Source organism: Moschus berezovskii, chromosome 12, assembly GCF_049115385.1.
Source record: "Moschus berezovskii isolate FMDL1 chromosome 12, NW_MosBer_1.0, whole genome shotgun sequence".
Taxonomy (NCBI): domain Eukaryota; kingdom Metazoa; phylum Chordata; class Mammalia; order Artiodactyla; family Moschidae; genus Moschus; species Moschus berezovskii.
This window is the reverse complement of record NC_142471.1, coordinates 45,372,824-45,395,183: the sequence shown is the minus strand read 5'-3', so window position 1 is coordinate 45,395,183 and position 22,360 is coordinate 45,372,824. Positions and strand designations below refer to the sequence as shown.

General features: G+C 40.3%; 2 protein-coding genes across 2 annotated transcripts; both read right to left on the bottom strand.

Moving 5' to 3' along the window:
• Nucleotides 1–4,841: 4,841 nt before the first annotated feature.
• LOC129555997 (olfactory receptor 6C75-like) lies at nt 4,842–5,798 on the bottom strand. The gene has a single exon (XM_055425955.2). The coding sequence runs from the start codon at nt 5,796–5,798 to the stop codon at nt 4,842–4,844; it is 957 nt and encodes a 318-aa protein (XP_055281930.2).
• Nucleotides 5,799–17,869: 12,071 nt separating this feature from the next.
• Nucleotides 17,870–18,856, bottom strand: OR13A1 (olfactory receptor family 13 subfamily A member 1). Its single transcript, XM_055424318.2, has one exon. It carries the CDS (start codon nt 18,854–18,856, stop codon nt 17,870–17,872), a length of 987 nt encoding a protein of 328 aa, XP_055280293.2.
• Nucleotides 18,857–22,360: the final 3,504 nt, after the last annotated feature.

The window sequence follows — 22,360 nt, the reverse complement described above, 5'->3', positions numbered from 1 at the left end:
GAAGCAACAAAGACCCAGCACAGCCAAAATAAATAAATAAAATTACTTTTAAGAAGTGCACAACATTAAAACACTGGTGAAAGAAATCAAAGAGGACACGAATAGATGGAGAAATATACCGTGTTCATGGATTGGAAGAATAAATATGGTGAAAATGAGTATACCACCCAAAGAAATTTATAGATTCAATGCAATCCCTATCAAGCTACCAATGGTATTTTTCACAGAGCTAGAACAAATAATTTCACAATTTGTATGGAAATACAAAAAACCTCGAATAGCCAAAGCAATCTTGAGAAAGAAGAATGGAACTGGGGGAATTAACCTGTCGGACTTCAGGTTCTACTACAAAGCCACAGTCATCAAGACAGTATGGTACTGGCATAAAAACAGAAATATAGATCAATGGAACAAAATAGAAAGCCCCGAGATAAATCCATGTGCCTATGGACACTTTATCTTTGACAAAGGAGGCAAGAATATTCAATGGAGAAAAGACAATCTCTTAAACAAGTGGTGCTGGGAAAACTGGTCAACCACTTATAAAAGAATGAAACTAGAACACTCCCTAACACCATACACAAAAATAAACTCAAAATGGATTAAAGATCTAAATGTAAGACCAGAAACTATAAAACTCCTAGAGGAGAACATAGGCAAAACATTCTCCGACATAAATCACAGCAGGATCCTCCATGACCCACCTCCCAGAATACTGGAAATAAAAGCAAAAATAAACAAATGGGACCTAATTAAAATTAAAAGCTTCTGCACAGAAAAGGAAACTATAAGCAAGGTGAAAAGAGAGCCTTCAGAAAGGGAGAAAATAATAGCAAATGAAGCAACTGACAAAGAATTAATCTCAAAAATTTACAAGCAATTCCTGCAGCTCAATTCCAGAAAAATAAACGACCCAATCAAAAAATGGGCCAAAGAGCTAAACAGACATTTCTCCAAAGAAGACACACAGATGGCTAACAAACACATGAAAAGATGCTCAACATCACTCATAATCAGAGAAATGCAAATCAAAACCACAATGAGGTACCATTTCACGCCAATCAGAATGGCTGCTATCCAAAAGTCTACAAGCAATAAATGCTGGAGAGGGTGTGGAGAAAAGGGAACCTTCTTACACTGTTGGTGGGAATGCAAACTAGCACAGCCACTATGGAGAACAGTGTGGAGATTCCTTAAAAAACTGGACATAGAACTGCCATCAGTTCAGTTCAGTTCAGTTCAGTGGCTCAGTCGTGTCCGACTCTTTGCGACCCCATGAATCACAGCATGCCAGGCCTCCCTGTCCACCACCAACTCCCGGAGTTCACTCAAACTCACGTCCATCGAGTCGGTGATGCAATCCAGTCATCTCATTCTCTGTCGTCCCCTTCTCCTCCTGCCCCCAATCCTTCCCAGCATCAGCCTCTTTTCAAGTGAGTCAACTCGATGCATGAGGTGGCCAAAATATTGGAGTTTCAGCTTCAGCATCAGTCCTTCCAATGAACACCCAGGATTGATCTCCTTTAGAATGGACTGGTTGGAACTCCTTGCAGTCCAAGGGACTCTCAAGAGTCTTCTCAGCACCACAGTTCAAAAGCATCACTTCTCCAGCGATCAGCTTTCTTCACAGTCCAACTCTCACATCCATACATGACCACGGGAAAAACCATAGCCTTGACTAGTTGGACCTTTGTTGGCAAAGTAATGTGTCTGTTTTTAATATACTATCAAGGTTGGTCATAACTTTCCTTCCAAGGAGTAAGCGTCTTTTAATTTCATGACTGCAATCAGCATCTGCAGTGATTTTGGAGCCCAAAAAAATAAAGTCTGACACTGTTTCCACTGTTTCCCTATCTATTTCCCATACGACCCAGCAATTCCACTCCTGGGCATACACACTGAGGAAACCAGAATTGAAAGAGACACATGTACTCCAATGTTCATTGCAGCACTGTTTATAATAGCCAAGACACAGAAGCAACCTAGATGTCCAGCTGCAGACGAATGGATAAGAAAGCTTTGGTACATATACACAATGGAGTATTACTCAGCCATTAAAAAGAATACATTTGAATCAGTTCTAATGAGATGGATGAAACTGGAGCCTATTATACAGAGTGAAGTAAGCCAGAAAGAAAAACACCAACAGTATACTAATGCATATATATGAAATTTAGAAAGATGGCAATGATATCCCTGTATACAAGACAGCAAAAGAGACACAGATGTATAGAACAGTCTTTTGGACTCTGTGGGAGAGGGCAAGTGTGGGATGATTTGGGAGAACGGCATTGAAACATGTACATTATCATATGTGAAATGAATCGCCAGTCCAGGTTCGATGCATGAGACAGGATGCTCGGGGCTGGTGCACTGGGGTGACCCAGAGGGATGATATGGGTAGGGAAGTGGGAGGGGGATTCAAGATGGGGAACCTATGTACACCCGGGGCGGATTCATGTCAATGTATGGCAAAACCAATACAATATTGTAAAGTAATTAGCCTCCAATTAAAATAAATAAATTTAAAAAAAAGAAACAACAAAAAAAAAGTGAACAACAGTTCCCCTTTCTCAATATCCTAATCAATACTTCTCGTCCTTTAATTTTTTTGGTAGCAGACATCTTCACAGGTGTGGGATGAGATTAACTGCAGTTTTGATTTGCATTTCCCTTTTGATTAGTGATGCTGAGCATTGTTTCATATGTCTGTTAGTCATTGATATGTCTTCTTTGGGAAAATATCTACTTAGGTCTTTTACAAAACCCTCATTTTATCAGGGTTATTTCTGGGGGTTTTGTCACTGATTTGTATGTTTTCTTTATATATTTGGGGTACCAAAGGCTGTGTATGGCCCCAGCATTACCTCCTCTCATTTCCCTGCACACAAGGCTCACCTTAAGCTAGCCTCTCTAGCTGCGCACCTGCATGCCCTCAATCCCCCCAGCCTCCACTGCCATGTGCCCCATGTGAGGGGATCCTGTTGTCAGTAACTACACAGTTACTGTTGCTGACTTTTCTGGGAAAAATCATTGTTGACACAATACCTCGAGCCAAAGGAGCATCCCAAATGTGAGAAAAAGAGAGATGCCTACACACAAAAAATACAGGGATCTTTACATACGCATGTGTATTTACTTGCTCAGTCATGTCCGACTCTTCGTGACCCCATGGACCATAGCCCATTAGGCTCCTCTGTCCACGGAGATTCTCCAGGCAAGAATACTAGAGTGGGTTGCCGTGCCCAACCAGGGGATCTTCCCAACCCAGGGATTGAACCCAGGTCTCGCACACTGCAGGCAGATTCTTTACCATCTGAGCCACTAGGGAAGCCCAACGCATATGCATAGATTGGACAAAAATGTGTTCTGTAAGTTGAGTAAATCTGTTCTTCAAATTCTTACATAATAATGTATCAAAAGACTTCACAACATGGAATTTTATTTCACAACATGAAATATTATTATGTCTGCAGTCACAGAATAATATGGTCAGAGAAAAGCGTTGTGGCTATCATCCAACCAAGCCAGGTAAATTCCAGCTCCAGGGTTTTTCTCACTGTTTTGTCCCCAAATCTATCATTTCTTATCAAAATCTTGACTAATTAAATTACAGTTGTAATTCTTTCATTAAAACATCCTATCATCTCTCTGCCATGCTCAAATTGTATTTCTATTATAGCATGTTGCCTGTGTCATATCAGGCAGCAATAGTGTTATTTCACATTAGAGCTAACAATGGACACCCAGAGGTTATTGTATCAAATCTCTCATTCATAAATATAGATCCTTGTTATAGAACTATTTGACGAGACTTTCAATTCCAGTTAGACTTATTTCCAACTATGATTAAACTGCTTTAAATTTTCTGTAGTTTCCCTTCCTGTGTTCCTTCTTCTTCAGGTCTTCTGTAATGAAATCAATCTGGCAAAGCAGCAAAACCAATGGGAACTTTCAGTTTCAACGACAGACATATAAATTTTCATCACAGTGGGAACTAGAGTTGCAAAGATTTATATTCTACTTATGTACAACATATTCAACATTGAAATAATTTTATTGAGTCATTTTAAGTAATTTTATTACCATTATGACAACTATGTATATATGTGTACTTCAGAACTCAATATAGTGACTATGTTACATCTATCCCTGAACCAATTTGATATTCTTAATACTTGTGAATTTTACTCTCCATCCCCTTGCGCTCATCACAAGTAGACACTTAAAACCACATTTTCCCGACTTTGAGATTCCACATGCATCAAATGGAATTATGTATGTTGGGTTCTTCATTAAAATTTGTTGAATGCTATTGATCTAAAACAAATGAATAGGACTTCCCTGATGGTCCAGTTGTTAAGAATCCACCTGCCAATGCAGGGGACACAGATTTGATATCTGAAAATTCCACATGCTGTGGGGCAACTAAGCTCATGTACCACAACTACTGATGCCTGCACACTCTAGAGTTCACGCTCTGCAACAAGAGAAGCCACTACAAGGAGAAGCCCACACCACAACCAGAGAGTAGCCCCCATTCGCCACAACTAGAGAAAGTCTGCATGAAGCAATGAAGACCCAGCATAGCCAAAAATAAAAATAAATTAATTTCAAAAACTAATGAACAGAAGAAGGTCCAGGAAGATTTTTCATCTCAATATAAAGAAGAATATTAGTAATTTCAAATAGTGCACATTCATAAGACAAGCAAGTCCCTATTATAAGAATAGGCAGAACCTTAAAAAACATATTTGCAAGTCTATATAGGAGATTCCAGAAACAGGAGGGAGACTGCATCAGATGGAAAAGGTGGATTTGTCCTCCGAGAGTCTGTGGTTCTATCTCTGTAATCGCACCCTGGTCAGGGCATCCCTCAGAGCCTGGTGGACCTGCTTGTTCCGTAAGGTGTAGATGACAGGGTTCAGCAGCGGGGTCACCACCGTGTTCACAAGGGCAGCCTCCTTGTTGGAGTCCGGTTGATTTGTTCCCTTTGGTTTCACGTATATAAACAGACAGCTGCCATACATCAGGGAGAGGACAATGAGATGAGAGGAGCAGGTGGAGAAAGCTTTCTGTCGCTCCTTGGCTGATGGGAGTCGCAGGATTGTGATGACTATGTTGCTGTATGCAATGATGGTTACTGTGAAGGATGTTGAAAGGATAAACAAAGCCAGGCCAAAGGCCAACATTTTAATAGACCTGATGTCAGAACAAGAGAGATTAATCAAGGGCCCCAAATCACAGAAGAAGTGAGGAATGACATGGGAGCCACAGAAGGATAACTGAGAAAGCTTTGTAACTAGAACCACCATGAGGGAGAACCCCAAAACTAGGCAGGCAGTGACCAGAAGGGAACACATCCCTGGGTTCATGATGGTTGGATAATAAAGAGGCTTGCAAATGGCCATGTACCGATCCAAGGATAATACAGCCATTAGGAAGAAAATAGTTGCTCCCAGGAAAAGAAAGACAAAGGTCTGTGTGACGCAGGCACCAAAGGAAATTTTTTGCCTCCCCAACAGAAAGATGGCCAGCAATTTAGGAATAACGGTGGTTATAAAACAGCATTCTAAAAAGGAAAAGCTGCTGAGGAAGAAGTACATAGGTGTCTGAAGGCGATGGTCAGCCCAGGTGACGGTGATGATGAGTGTGTTTCCTGTAACGGAGGCCAGATACATCACCAGATGCACCAAGAAGAGGACCTTCCCCAGGTGCTGGACAGCAGGAAACCCCTCGAGAGTGAATTCCTGAGCTGCTGTCCCATTTCTTGCATCCTCCGTTAATGACATTTCCATTTCTTCAGTAACCTCTCTTTGTGTTATGCAGTGTCATGACTAAGGAATGAGGACATATTTTCTTACATATAGAAAATAATGGAGGCACGGTGACTAGATTTATTATGTTAAACATTGTATTTTATGTATAGTTTTGGTCCATTATTAAGTAAATATAAGTGATTTCTATCTTTGTTTATCTTGGATAAATAAGAACTGCATGTAGTTACAAGTTTTCATAAAATCATTTTAACAGTGCTAGTCATTTTCCTAAATAGTCTATTGCCAAGCAGAAAAAAGTCTTCCTTTTAGTTGTGTATCTACTTATGCAACTGCAATACTTTGGCCACCTCATGCGACGAGTTGACTCACTGGAAAGGACTCTAATGCTGGGAAAGGTTGGGGGCGGGAGGAGAAGGGGATGACGGAGAATGAGATGGCTGGATGGCGTCACCGATTCTGTGGACATGAGTTTGAGTGTACTCCGGGAGTTGGTGATGGACAGGGAGGCCTGGCGTGCTGTGATTCATGGGGTCGCGGAGAGTCGGACACGACTGAGCGACTGAACTGAACTGAACTGAACTGAACTACTTATGCAACATATTCCTGGTAAGATACCTCTCATACCATGCATCTACAAGGTGAATATGGCAAAAGGAAAATTATAGCCTTAAAAAACTTATGGTCATGGAGTCTATCACTGCACAAAAAAAAATCCCCCCTTGATGTACTTAGGATTTGACATCTGTATTTATATCATCACCTGCAGGAAATTTTCTGGTGGTCCAAGTTGCAGTTTTCTAAAGTGAGTCAGATTAGAAGAGTTAGCAGAGAGACTCTGATCAGATTGTTGGAGAGACAACCAAGGCCAGTTTTCTACAAAGTCTGAGACTAGCTAGTAAAAGAGAATTTTTCCTTTGCCCTGTGCAGGCTTCCCAGGTGACACTAATGGTAAAGAATTCACCTGCCAATGCAGGGGGTGTAAGAGACGCAGGTTTCCTGAATCCCTGAATCCCTAAATCAGGAAAACCCTCTGGAGGAGGGCATGGCAACCCTAGAGAATCCCATGGACAGTGAAACCTTGCAGGCTACAGTCCATAGGATTGCAAAGAGTCAGACACAACTGAAGCGACTTAACACTCACACAGTGGTCAGTCTAGGGGAGAATTAATATCTCCTGACCCTTTCTGTTTATATATTTGGGGAAACTTGGACTTCCGTGGTGGCTCATATGGTAAAAAAAAAAGAAAAAAATCTGCCTGCAATGCAGGGGACCCAGATTTGACCCATGGGTTGGGAAGATCTCTGGAGGAGGACATGGCAACCCACTGCAGTATTCTTGCCTGAAGAATTTCATGGATAGAGGAGCCTGGCAGGCTACAGTCCATGGGGATCGCAAAGAGTCAGACACAACTGAGTGACTAACACTTGCACTCAGGGTGAGGAGAAAAAGAGAGTGCATGCTTTGACTCCCGCAATTATTTTCCGGTTCATCTTCTCTCCACTTGTCTACCTAAATAAAATAATTCCTTTCACTCTTTAATCTATAAATTTCTCTTACGTGAGCCTTTCTTACGCAATTAATGTTCATCCTTGATCTCTGAACAAAGATCTGAACAGATCTCTGAACAGATCTCTGTAGCCATCTGATACAGCCCAGTACATAAGTTTAGCTTAAAGAGAAGCAGACTTTGCTTCAGTTTAAAATAAATAAATTACAAAATCATCCAATCCCACTAAGGTCCTGTACTCACGCACATGCAACTAACGGTAACCAGAGACTTGTCCTCCACTCTTGCAACAAAGTAAGATGCTGGTTTTGGCAGAAGGAAGGGAGGAAAGAAAAAGAAAGAAAGGCGTAAAGGAAGGAAGGAAAGAGCGAGAGAGAAGAAAGGAAGGACCGAGAGTAGGAAGGGAGGAAGGAGGGAAGAAGAAGGGGAAACACCTGTACTTGAAATAACCCTATTTGCCCCAGAGAAAACTTCAACATGTGTATCATGTCTGCTAAGCATTCTTCTTCATATGAATCCAGAGTTTTCCAAAATTGGGATAAATCGAAGTGACAGTTCCATGGCAATTTTTCCTGATGAAATTCTGGGAAAGAAAGAAGAGCACATATTGCCCTTGACACTTTACTGGAATCTGAGAGTGAGTTCTCTAGGAATTTCAAAAAGCTATCATACTCTCCTTGCAGGCTCCCAGTTTCCCAGACTCTCATTCTGCTCCTACCTCAGCCACCACCAGCAGGAGACGCCACTTGCTGGAAACGTTACAAGGCATTGTGGGAGACAACAGCCTCCTCTCAAACTGGTCCCTGGTACACACACTTCTCTAAAATTTCTCAAAAACGACTTGCAGCGCAGGTAAAATGCATTACCACTCCCCACCTCTCCAGTTTTGGGAAAATGCACATGTCTCTGGGAGCAGAGATGAAAGTGAAATGAATTTTCCCATCTATATTTTAGCACTGGACTGTCTCTCGACACCACTTAGGATCCACCAGGACCAGTGGGCACACCTGACCTCATTAGAAGAAGATAGAACAAAGCCTTCTAGAGATCAAAGCTGCTCCAGAATCCCTGGTGACTGCTAATTGGACATTGTTGGAAATATAAAATTATAGCACACACATTATAGTTAGTCTTTCATTATGTATGCAAATATAACGATATTGACTCACAAAGGTCTGGATTTTCCTCCATGAAAATCTTCAGTGGTGGACTACATATAATCCACCTGGAGTTTGTAAAGTCCCGTTGTATTATGTTACTAAGGTGGAGCTGTAAAGTCAAAAGGAGAATTTGGATCCATACATGGCTGTAATAAGTTAAAATTCTCCCTTATTCTGTCATAACAGTGTCAAAGACACCAAATGAAACAAAACATTTAAATAAGAGCTAGGGTCTCATAACTTAATACCAAAAATGTCCAGGTTTCAGTTGATAGTAACTAGTCATAACAAGAACAAGGGCAATTTCAACTCAAAAGAAAAAAAGACAATAAAATTAACACCAATATCAAGATGACAGAGATACTAGAATCATATGACAAAGACTTTAAAGTGGCATTATGAAAAATACTTCAACAATAAATTAAATACATACTTGAAACAATTTTTTAGAAAATTTCAGTCAGGAAATGGAAGGCATAAAGAGTAACCAAATGAAAATTTTGGAACTGAAAAATACAGTAGCTAAAATTTTGAAAAATTCAATGGATGGGCTCAACAGCACAATGGAAAGGAAAGAGGGGGGAATCAGTGAAATGATAGAACAGTAGAAATTATTCAGTAGGAGCGACAAAAAGAAAATAGACTGAAAAAAATCTAAATACAGCCACATGGGCCTGTGGAACTACTTTTAAAAGATCTAACAATTTTATCTTTGAAGTCTAAAAAGATGAGAAACAGAGTAAGGAATTTCTGTATACCAGCAAGGAACATGTGGACATCAAAACTAAAAGTACAAAGCACTTAAAATCACTCAAGAAAAATGAAATGCTTCTGTGTGAATCTAACAAAACATGTGTAGAACTTATATAATGAAAACTACGAGCTACTGAAAAAGAATGAAGATCAAAATAATAAAGAGATATACTATGTTTGTGCATTTGAAAACTAGAGAGGAGAGATCAAGGTGGACAAATAAGAATACATGGAGCTTACTTCCCTCCACAAGCACATCAAAAATACATTTATGTGCACGATAATTCTCAGTGAAAACTAACTGGAAACTAGCAGAAGGAATCTTATACAAGCAAAACTGAAAGGAATATTCACACATCATTGGGTAGGAGAAGAAGAAAAGTGACAGTTGGGACCTCTGTTCCTGGGAGGGGACTCAGAAGAAAAGGGAGATTGTACCTGCACTGGGGAATGAGCAGGTCACGTACCAGACTGCGCATCCCAGTCCTGGGGTCCCACACGGAGGAGACAAACCCTCTTGGATGGGTGGAGGACCACTGGGACAGGTGGAAAAGCTAGAGAAGCCCAGACCCAGCTCATGAGGAGTGTGTGTACAATGGCTTGCCACTAGGTGGGGTGGAGAGACATCTGCCCTAGTGGTCCCTAGGTTTCCCACAATTCCCTCACCACATGACCCAGCCCAAGCTGAGGAAACACTCTGGACAAGCTCACTCTATGTATTGAATCTGAGGTGGAGAGCTCCAGGGAAAAGGCTTAGCCTTAGAATGCAGAGGTGATCCATTCCCAGAAAAGAGCTTGGGTGACAGTGATCATTGGTGGTGCTTTCTCAAGTTGGGTAACCAGTAACCACTAGTTTTGTTTTCGTTGGTGGCTGCACCAATGTGCATTTCCACCAAAAGTGTCCAAAGGTTCCCTTTTCTCCACATCCTTACCAACATTTGTTATTTGCGTTCTTTTTGATGATAGCCATTTTGACAGGTGTGAGATGATATCTCATTGTGGTTTTGATTTGCATTTCCCTGATGATTAGCAAGGTTGAAAGGATGTTTTCATGAGCCTATTTGTCACCAGCATTTCCCCTTTGGAAAAATGTCTACTCAGTTCTGCCAGTTTATTAATTAGGTTGTTTTATTTTCTAATGTTGAGATGTATGTGCTGGTTATATATGTTGGATATCAATTATATCATTTGCAAATATTTTCTTCAATTCAGTAGGTTTTCTTTTCATTTTTTCAATGGTTTCTTCCACTATGCAAAAGTTTTTAAGTTATTTAGGTCCCATATGTTTATTTTTGTTTCCTTTACTTTTGGAGATGGATCAAAAAATATTGCTATTTATGTCAGAAGAATGTTTTGCCTATGTTTTCCTCTAAGAGTTACATAGTATTCAGTCTTACATTTAGGTCTTTAATTCACTTTGGGTTTATTTTTGTATATGGTGTTAGAGAATGTTCCAATTTAATTCTTTTACATGTATCTGTCCCATTTTCCCAGCCCCACTTATCAAAAAAAAGCTGTCTTTTCTCCATTATAAATTCCCTCTTTTGTTGTAGACTCTTGTTCAATTGCTAAGTTATGTCCAACTCTTTTTGACCCCATAAACTGCAGCATGCCAGGCTTCCCTGTCCTTCACTATCTCCCGGAGTTTGCTCAAACTCATGTTCTTTGAGTCAGTGATGCCATCCAACTATCTTATCCTCAGTCACTCCCTTCTCCTCCTGCCCTCAATCTTTCCCAGCATTAGGGTCTTTTCTAATAAATTGGCTCTTCGCATCTGGTGGCCAAAGTATTAGAGTTTCAGCTTCAGCATTAGTCCTTCCAATGAATATTCAGGGTTTATTTCCTTTAGGGTTGACTGCTTTGATCTCCTTGCTGCCCAAGGGACTCTTAAGAGTCTTCTCCAGCACCACAATTCAAAGGTATCAATTTTCCAGCGTTCAGCCTTCTTTACAGCCCAACTCTCACATCCATACATGACTACTGGAAAAGCCATAGCTTTGACTACATGGACCTTTGTCAGCAAATTGATGTCTCTGCTTTCTAATATGCTGTCTAGATTTGTCATAGTTTTTCCTCCAAGGAGCAAGAGTCGTTTAATTTTGTGGCTTTAGTCACCATCCCCAGTGATTTTGGAGCCCAAGAAAATAAAATATGCCACTGTTTCCACTTTTTCCCCATCTATTTGCCATGAAGTGATGGAACTGGATACCATAATCTTAGTTTTCTGAGTGTTGAGTGTTGAGCCAGCTTTTTCACTCTCCTATTTCACTTTCATCAAGAGACTCTTTAGTTCCTCTTTGATTTCTGTCATTAGAGTAGTATCATCTGTGAATCTGAGGTTGTTGATATTTCTCCCAGGAATCTTGATTCCAGCTTGTGAGTCATCCAGCCCTGAATTTTACAAGATGTACCATGCATATAAGTTAAAGGAGCAAGGTGACAATATACAACCTTGACATACTCCTTTCCCAATTTTGAACCAGTCTGTTGTTTCATGTCTGGTTCTAACTGTTGTAGATTAAGTGACCATAAGTGCATGGATTTATTTATGGGTTCTCTATCATATTACATTGATCTGTATGTCTGTTTTTGTGTCAGTACCATACTCTTTTGATTATTATAGCTTTGTAGAACAGCCTGAGGTCAGGAAGCATGATTTCTCCAGCTCTATTCTTCCTTCTTAAGAATTTTTTTTGGCTAATCTGAGTCTTAGTGTTTCCATACAAAATTTAAAATTCTTTTTTCTATGTCTGTGAAAAATGCCATTGGTATTTTGATAAAGATTGCATGAATCTGTAGATTGCCTTATATTGTATGGCCATTTTAACAATATTGATTCTTCCAATCCAAGAACATGATATATCTTTCTGTTTGTGTTGTATTCAATTTCTCTCATCAGTGTCTTATAGTTTTCAGAATACAGGTCTTTTGCTCCTTAGGGAAGTTCATTCCTAGATAGTTTATTATTTTTGATGTGATGGTAAACATAATCATTTCCTTAATTTTTATTTCTGATATTTCATTGTTAATGTATATAAATGCAACTGATTTCTGTATATTAATTTTATATCCTGCAAATTTATAGAATTCATTGATAAGCTCTAGTTTTCTGTTGGCGTCTTCAGGATTTTCTATGTATAGTATCATGTCATCTGCAAACAGTGACAATTTTACTTCTTCCTTTCCAATTTGGATTTATTTTGCTTCTTTTTCTTCTCTGATTGCTATGTTATGGATTTCCAAAACTATATTAAAAATAGTGCCAAGTGAAAAAAGGAATGAGAAAAACAAAACAATATCATTTACACAAATTAATAATATATACATACAAAACCTCATGCGAAGAGTTGACTCGCTGGAAAAGACTCTGATGCTGGGAAAGATTGGGGGCAGGAGGAGAAGGGGACAACAGAGAGTGAGATGGCTGGATGGTATCACCAACTCGATGGACATGAGTTTGAGTGAACTCCGGGAGTTGGTGATGGACAGGGAGGCCTGGCATGCTGTGATTGATTCATGGGGTCGCAAGGAGTCGGACACGACTGAGCGACTGAAATGAACTGAACATACAAAACAAATATATCTTTTCACAAGAACATAAATTTTTAAAAATCTATATTAAAATGGTTTTATATGGAAGAGAGAAAGGACTTATTAAAAGGGGATAAAATTGAGTATATTGATAAATAAAAAAATGTAACAGAGTTTTTTCATAGATGAATAATGATAATGCATCATGAACTGAAGAAGGTGTTAACTCTCTGCATTCAAGGAAGAAGAAAGAAAGAAGGGAAGGAAAGAAGGAAAAGAAAGTCTCCATTGATTATAATTCAGTACAATTCAGGAAAATGAAGCATTCCAGAAGTTCTCAATTTTCTGACTAGTCTATCATAGTCTAAGTATCAGTGTTTAAAAAGGAAAAGACACCATATAGGAGCACACAAAGGCAGATCAACTCAGTATCATACTACCAACATGTTGAGACTCAGATGTATGGATATAACAACATGTTAAATGCACGAGGCTTGCTTAGCCCTCAAAAGGAACAAAGCAAGACAGAATCATGACTTAGTTCTTGAACGTGACATGGAGCCAGTGTAAAGAAATGTTGTTCTCAGGAGCCCAAATCCCCTCCTCCAAGTATGATTCTCTAGAAAATACCAGGAGCACTCTAGCCAGGCTGCCAAGATAGTACAATCCAGCTGTGGTGGCTGGCTGATGGGTAGAGCTCTCCTCTGAGGAGAGTACTGGGCTCACCCTAGCTGGAAGTGGTGGACTAAGGTCTAGCCATTCTTCTGGGTTATGTCCTCTTCCAGGAGGAGTGAGCCAAATACCTTTTGCTTGCCTTTGATAGAAGTAATCCTTCCAGCCTCCTTTTCCAAGAGAAGAGGGGTTCTCAGAGTAAATTTAAAAAATAAACTAAGAATCTGTTTCATGCAATGGAAATTAAATGTAATAGGACTTTTCCAGTCTTATGGAGTGCCCTTTCTCTGTAAACAAATGCCTGCACCTGCTGCACAGAGCTCTAAGAAATCCACATTTGGGAAAGTGGCTCAGGTATGCTGTCTCTGTTAATTGAGTGGCAGACAGCACTGTACCAATTCAATAGATCTGACAAAAGCTAGTAGGATCTAAATCTTGTGTCTTTTGCAGAGGCTAGTGTAGTAGCATTTTCCAAAAACTTTCAAAAACGTTCCACTTCCAGGACCGTTGGTCAGGTTGGCCAGGAGCTTCAACAGGTTTGCCACTTATTAACACCTTATTGCCACAACCAAGGACAGTACCAGAAGCTAGAGTCCATGATAAGCTATAATAAATGTTGATGGTTAGGAGCTTATGCTCTTAATTCATGGAGCTTCCTTTCAAATCCTATCTCCAACACCCATTCATTTTGTGACTTGGCCGTGTTACCTAGCCTCTTACAGCATTGCTGGAAAACCAGAGACAAATTGTGGGAGTGCTTCATCCCAGATCAGACTTACAGAGACTCTCGTATTAGTTAGCTGCAGTCGCCATAGTGGCAAAAGCAGCACAGCAACAATCATGGATCTTTCAAATGTGAGAGAGGACATCTCTGGTTGGCTGTAGTTCAGTGGTTCTCACCCAGGGACAATTTTTCTCCCTCCCCACTCACCTCCCAAGGAGATCTGGCATTTCTAAAGACACTCTTGATTGTCTTAAACCGGGGTTTGTCTTATGGGCATCTAGGTGGTAGAGGCCAGTTGTTGCTAAATATCTTATAAGGCACAGGACAACCACCACAGCAATGATCCAGCTCAAATGTCCATAATGTTGAGGTTGACAAACCCCAAAGAAAAATGAAAGCCAGCCTAAAACACAACCATGCACCTACCATATTGTCTTGGCTCAGAGGTCAGGAATGTGGCTAAGACTGAAGTTCATAAAGCAGCCTCCACAGAGAGGGAGCTGGATGTACCACAGGCCCATATCTTATTTTCATCAGCAGACCCTTCTTTTGTGGTTGCTGGTGCTGATAGACCAGTCCAATTCCTATCACTTGCAGGAGGTTTGCTTGAGTCAGGGAAACCAGAATGGCAAGGGCTCATGGTTGATGAATCATTTTAAAGAAGGAAGTGGTCGCCTTTTTCCCTGACTGATATTTATTATCAAAGACAAAAAGCAGAGAAAAGGAAACAAGTGAAATGTCTATCAGTTCCTCTCTGTGACTCTTCAAAGGACTGATAATGTGAAGTCATAGAAAGGGCTGCCTGCTGGATGCCTGTGGGATCATGAGCTTATCTGCATCAAATCACGAAGATTAATAATTTTAAGAGATAACACATGAAAGCAAGAACCACTTCTCTGTATCAGCTAAGTGAGGTACACTGGTGTTTTGTGTGCGTGCCAAGTCGCTTCAGTTGTGTCCAACTCTTTGCAACTCTCTGGACCAGAGCCAGACATGCTCCTCTGTCCATGGGATTCTCCAGGCAAGGATACTGGAGTGGGTTGGATGCTTTCCTCCAGGGGGATCTTCCTGACTCAGGGATTGAACCCATGTCTCCTGCATTGGCAGATGCGTTCTTTACCACTAGCGCCACCTGGGAAGCTCTCACATTGGTGCCAGTTCTCACAAAAAGAACAAAGTCTCAGTTGCCAAGTCAGTTAAAAAAAAAAAATCATTTGTTCAGAGAAGGCAAACTCCAAGCAAGACAACACTCAGTAGGGAGGGATGCGCTACCTGTACCAGAAGGGCTATAGAGAGAAGGATCAGTTGCTCAGATGGTTAAGATAACAGAACCTGAGACAGGGGACTCAACTGAACAGGAAAGTGAAAAGATTGCCTGAAAACAAAACAAAAAAAAAATGGACCTGTTTGAATTTAAAGAGCAGGAAAAAAAACATTGGGCCTGAAAGAAGATGGGCTTTGGGAGCTGGGAGAGAATCTAGGACTAAAGAAAGGTTGAGGGCTTCCCTTGTGGCTCAGATGGTAAAGACTCTGCCTGCAATGCAAGAACTGTTGATGATCTATCTCCATCAGGGAACTCCTTTTTTTGGCCTTTCCTGAGTAGGGGTGGTGTCCCTCAGGAGCCTGAGGCTTCCTGAGATAAACAGGATCCACTTTACATTGGGGACCACTGAATGGTTTCTCATTCATCCATCCCAACTGCTTCTCCTCACCAGGTCATTTTCACAGGCAAATCCTCTGCAGGCCCAGTGGCCCCTTTCTGTGTGGTCCCATGCCACTTAGCCCCCACTCACCCTTTCCAGCTAACCACTGCAAACATCACTCTGAGACAGGCAGGGGTGAAGAGCTGTGACATCCAGACTTCCTTGGCCACTCCTATCCTTGGTGATCATTCACCAATAGCAACATTTTAAACTCACATAGCACTTAATACCTTCAGCTTAAGTTCTCTCAGCCAGTCTTGGCTCCACCTCTAGGTTGACTTCTTGTCCTCATTATTCCTACAAGTCAACTAGAGCTCAGATGGACTGAGTGATCTGAAAGAGCCTGAATATGAACCCAAAGCTTCTTCCTCCCAGTTCAGGGCTTTCTACACTACACGCATCTCTGTGCCTCTGCAGCACCACTACACTACACCCGTAACGCAGCTCTCTTCACAGCTTTTCTTTTTATATTCATCAGGGCACTAGTGCCTTCTTAATTAGGTTACCAGTTTTCTAAGGATATAAGTCAAGTCTCATATTTCTGTTTTGTCTAATGAGTAATGCTCTGTTAAACACTCCATAAGTGTCTAAGCATTTAATTTGCTTTTTAACCCATTACAAAATGTAGAAAATATAAAAGTTATAAGCAACCAAGATGAAAAACACAACCACTGAGTCACTAACAACACTGAGTCATTAGTGGTAGTTTTCAAAGCCCTATTCATTGCAAATTCTCTGAAACCACTGAGGGCTCAAACATGCTATTTGGGTGTCAGAATTCCATTAGAGGTAATTAGACTCAGTCCGTACCAACCTATGTACCAATGCCTCAGTCGGCCTGTGGTTCATCAAATTCTTGAATTTCATGCCCCATGTCACTGTGCTTCTGTTGAATGCCAGTGAGAATACTGGATGAAGAATCATGGACAACTCATTCCTTATAAATCAACATCAAATTCTGCTCTCAGCCTCCATATACAATAGCAAAAAATATGTGTTTTTCTTCAATCCCAAAGATTCAACTAAATAGTCATGACTTGCTCCTATCATTTTTAACGGGTCATAATAAAGAGAAATCAATCTTTCAGTCCCATTAGACACAGAGGATTTGTCCACCCAGTAGTATTCTGCAACAATAGGAGGGTAGCATTGCCTTCTTGCAAAGCTGTGTAACATTTAAAGCTCAACCATAGCACTAGTCCCCACTCCAGGTCAATGAGGTAGGTCAGGTACTCATGATTTGAGAACAAAGAAAAGAAAGAATAAGAAATCACAGGCATTTTTCTAAATGCTTAGCCAAGATTTTAAAGCTGAAATTTCTCCGTTCAAAACAAAGTAGTGATTGCATGTGTCATAGTCATCAAACAGTATGCATTATAATATACACAGTTTTTGTATATAAATTATACCTCAACAAAGCTGTTGAAACAAAGTGATGATCCTAATAGTATGTTTCACTTCGAGTGTTACTGAGAAGAAAAGAGAGAAACAAAAACAACAGCAACAGTTTTCATTAGAATCAGAAACTAATTTTAAAGTCTAATTGGCTCCAGAGGAAATACTTGGGGTAAGAGAGCAGGAGTAGGTTTCTTAGGAGCAGGTGGTCATCTTTAAGAAATTCTTCAGTCTGGCAATTCTCCGAGTGTTTTAAGGTCCACACACCTAAATTTTTGGTGTCATTGCAAGATTTACAGTCTGAACTTGCTACAAACAAAAGAAAAACATTTCCATACAGCTGTAATTCTACAACACAAGGCGCCTTCTCTTCTCCCGGAGATCTTTGTTTTCCTGCCAACTTAGTAACGACATTGCTTCGGGGTCAGACCATGAAACCCCACGTACTGGAGGCTCACATTCAACCACAGTCTTCATATTAGCCAGCCTCAGGGCCCCAGAATTTGAAGCTTATCCATTCTTTTGGGTAGAAGAGACAAATTTACTTTCTTTCCCAGCCAGAAACTCACTCATCAGATCCTTCATAGAAAGATCAATTCTCACTTAAACTGCAGTCTCAAAGAAGAGCTTCCAAAGACACAGGTTAAGTTCTGAAGAAGGGGAAAAGTTTCCTGAGAGCTGCTTTGACCTCCTTGTTTCTCAAAGTATAGATGAGGGGGTTGAGAGTAGGGCTCAACATGGTATATAGTACACCAGCCAACTTGCTCTTCTCCGCACTGTAGCTGGAGACAGGGCTTATGTAGGCGTAGAAGACAGCAGTGTAGTACATGCACACCACAATAAGGTGGGAAGAGCAGGTGGAAAAGGCTTTCTTCTTCCCCTCTGCAGTCCGCATCTTTAGGATGCTGGAGATGATGAAGCCATATGACACGATGGTCATCAGGAAGTTCAATATACCATAAAAGGCATCAGCCAGGACAATCATGATGCTGTTCACATAGGTGGAGCTACAGGAGAGAAGTAACAGAGGAGGAACCTCACAGAAGAAATGGGTGATAACATTGGGGCCACAGAAATTCAAGCGCAGCATCAGCCCAGTGTGGATGGCCGTGTTGACGGCACACAGTACCCACACACCTGCGGCCAGCGTGCCACAGAATGCCTTGCTCATCATGGTGCTATAGTGCAGAGGGTGGCAGATGGCTGCATACCGGTCATAGGCCATGACCGTGAGGAGGAGCAGCTCAGAAGATGCAGCCCAGGTGAGGAAGTAAAGCTGGGCCATGCAGCCGCCATAGGAGATGGAGCTCTCCTCTAATACTAGACCCTCCAGCACCTTGGGCATGATGGAAGATGTACAGATAATATCCATAGTTGCCAAGTTGAAGAGGAAAAAGTACATGGGGGTGTGGAGCCCGGGGTTGAAGGCGATAGCCAAAGTGATAAGAATATTTCCTGTGAGTGCCACAGAGTAGAGGGAGAGGAAACAGCTGAATAAGAGCACACGGTATTCTGGGTGCTCTGAGAAACCCTGCAGGACAAACTCTGTTACCAGAGTCTGGTTACTCATGGTCGTCAGGCTGAAGGGGGTTTCTGGGACTATGAGGTGAACCTCCAACCACAGCTTCATGTGATTTCAGGGCTACAGAGAGAAACAAGAGGTGTCCTAAAGAAAGCTGCTACCCTGTTTCATTCACACCCAACATGATGCACAAGCAATATTAAATAGATGTATTAGGACTCAGTCAAGATAAACACAAAAATTTAACAATAGGCAAAGTGTAGAACATTCAGTTCATAAAAATCAGGTAAAAATGGCCAACTGAACTTATGAAGCATCACTCAACCTCAAAGAAATGCATGTTAAATAAACAATTCACTCTTTATCAGCCATGATTTGGCAAAACTAGAAATGCATGATATTGACTAACATTAGCATAGGTGCCAAGATATAGGCATCTTACAATTCATATTTCATTTGAGCCAGAACATTCACTTCTGGGAATTTATCCTAAATAAATAATGAAGAGGATCTTCAAGTTATCATTACAGCATTATTTATAATAGCGAAAAATTTAAAAGTAACCTATACTCTTAAAGATGAGTCTGTATGATACATTGATATAATATATTGCAGTATACTTATCAGAATGAAGCTTTAGAATGCTTATGAAATGCTGATGCTTATGAAAATAAATGAAAAAGTTTCAAAATAAGTGTATACAACTTTTGATCATTTTGAGTTTTAAAAAGGCATGTCTGTATGTGTACTTGTAGAAAAAAAACAACTGGTGAGTGATAGACTAGAATTTGAACAGTGAGGATGGATTGTAGTTGATTTCCTGTCCTTGTTTTTGCTGCTCTGTATTTTCTGATTTTTCCATTTACTAACCTTTCTAAAAGGCATATATATCATGGAATTCTCTTTCTAACAATTCTTCTGTAGCTCCCCATCACTGACAGATGAAAGGCTCCCACCTGCTACTCCCGGATCCACCCCCTCTTCAGCCAGTGTCTTCCCAGTGGTCTCACCCCTCAAAGCCAAAGCTCCAACCACACCCACAACTCCTAGTCTTGTCAACGCATGAACCATACCAGGCTTTTGTGGCTTCATTCTTGCAGCCCACTCAGCCAGGAATGCCCTCCTTCTCATGAACCAGCTTTCTTACCAGTACCCCACACTTTTCAAATATCCCTTCCCTAGAAACAAAGGACCATTTTCTCCTTTGTAGCCCTTCAGGATCCTGAACTCACTTCTATTGTAGAATCCATTACAAGTCACTTTGTGATCAAGGTATCCAAATATCTGCCCTATGGTAGGTATATCTGCCTCATTTCTCTCTGGGCATCCTTTTTAGGCACTCAGCCCAATGCCTGGCATGGAACAGGTGGGCCCTCTGATATGTTTGTTGAAATAACGTTGAAGAATAATCTAGTATAGAGAAGGAAATGGCAACCCAGGTCCAGTATTATTACCTGGAAAATCCTATGGACAGGGAAGTCTGGCAGGCTACAGGCATGGGGTTGCAAAGAGTCAGCCACGACTGAGTGACTGAGCACATATCAAGTATAAATAAAAGCAGAGTCCTCTCTATTCTCAACATAGGGTACATTCTGTATTGTTTAACATGAAATGTTTAACCACATTTGTTTCTTCCTTCTTTTCAACTGTTTATTCATTAAAATAGTTAAAGGAAGATGCCCACTTTCAATTCAGCATTGTTTTTTATCAAAATTTAATGAATGCAATTATCTCTGAAGGATTAAAAGGTTTACACGAAATGACTAAATTTCACCTACAATTGAATCATATCACCATCTTTGTAAAGTGAAAACTGGTTTTTTCAAGAAGAGCATAAAATTTCTCTGACTCAGAGCAATAGGCTATGTTAGTGTGGAGTCTGTTCAAAGCAGATGCAAATGATGGAGCACCACCTGCTTCTTCTCTGCAACAAAGTATCCTGTCAGTTAATCAGCTTGGTGGATATAATAAACACAATGTGATTCAGCTTATTTCATTTTTGCTTGGGACAAAAAAATAATATATACTACTTTTGTCCAGTTTGTGTTGAGGATCTGGAGATAGTATTTGCTTCCTCTGAAACTGTTTTTGCTCCCCACCAATCTGGTGAGAAATTCCTGTTTAAGTCCAGAGACTCCTGCAAACCTGAAAAGCTGAGGCAGGCTGAAAAGGAACAGAGCTGGGTTTGCCCCCATGGATGTCACTACACAAGATTTCTGAATTTCCCACTAGTGTCCTCCCTAGAATTTTAACCATCTGATGCATCCAGTTATCACTCTCAGTCACTCCACAGTACAGATCACAAACCAGAGACTCAAAATGTTGTGGCCACACTAGGACGAGACAGACACTGAGCAGTAGTGCACAGACTTATCACATACCATTAGTGGAACATCAAGAAAACCGATTGTGAAGGAAACTTTAAACCTGTTCCTTCTCTGAACTCAGCTCCAGAATGAAGATTTTAAAAATTAAAAAAACTACAATATAAATGAAAGTTTTGAACGGGTACTGAGTACAGGAAGTTTCAAAAAACTGATTCACATTCAAAGGACAAATGACCTCTCAGATAATTGCCCTCTTACTATAATTTCCAAGGCAGGTGGACATCCTCTACATCCAACTGATTAACAGAAAGATCAAAGAGTCAGGGCACCAAGACTCTCCCTGTGAGAATGTTGGACCTCAGCCGGTCATTTCCTCTCCTGGAAACTTTTCTCTCCTGAGGTTCAGAGGGCATTGGCTTTAATTCTCATCAAGCATCACAAGATTATTAGAAAGATGCAAGGCGAAAAAGAGAGTTCAGGTACTAACAGTCAAGTTTTAACACATTCTACATTCAGACAACATGGTTCCCCAAAAGGAAGGTGATAGGGCAGTTAAACAATGGTCATTTTCCACACTTACCAGGCCATTTGGCACTCCGTTTTCAATGGAAAGACAAATGCATCTTGGATGATTTAATCACTTTAAAGAAACAGTATGCAGTGTCTTCAGAATTCCTGAAATTAAAAACTTTTTTCATTGAGGTTTTTTTTGTTTTATTTTGTTTTTTGCAAAAAAGTAGATTGAATTTTCTGTGGAAGGCAATTTATTTTAGTGAATTTTTATCTCAGTTTCAATTTACTATTCTTAATTTTACAAATAGAGAATTATTACTATTTTAAGATATTTAACAACGAGTAAGTTGACTACTTCCATCATTTTCATCTCTGAAGGAATTTAAAGATGTTTACAGACACCATATAATTAATCCAATGTCCTATTATATAGGAAGGTAAATATTCTTATTATAAACATAATCCAAGAACAGAAAACTAAAAATCAGAAAATGTCAAAATCTCATAGGTTCAGGATTAAATCTGAAAGATAGTTTGAAGATGACCCAGTTCAACCTATTTATTATAAAATCACAAAGGCACCTAAGTGACTTATCCTAGTCACACAGAGTAGTAGTGATGAAATTGATATCCAGTACAGGGCTTTGGAATTCTAGCCTAGAATTTTTTGCTATGTAATTGTTAGTTGCCCTGCTGAATACAATCTCACCAAATGTCAAAAAAAAAGTCAACAAAAATCAACCAACCATTTATATGACAATTTATTATGAGC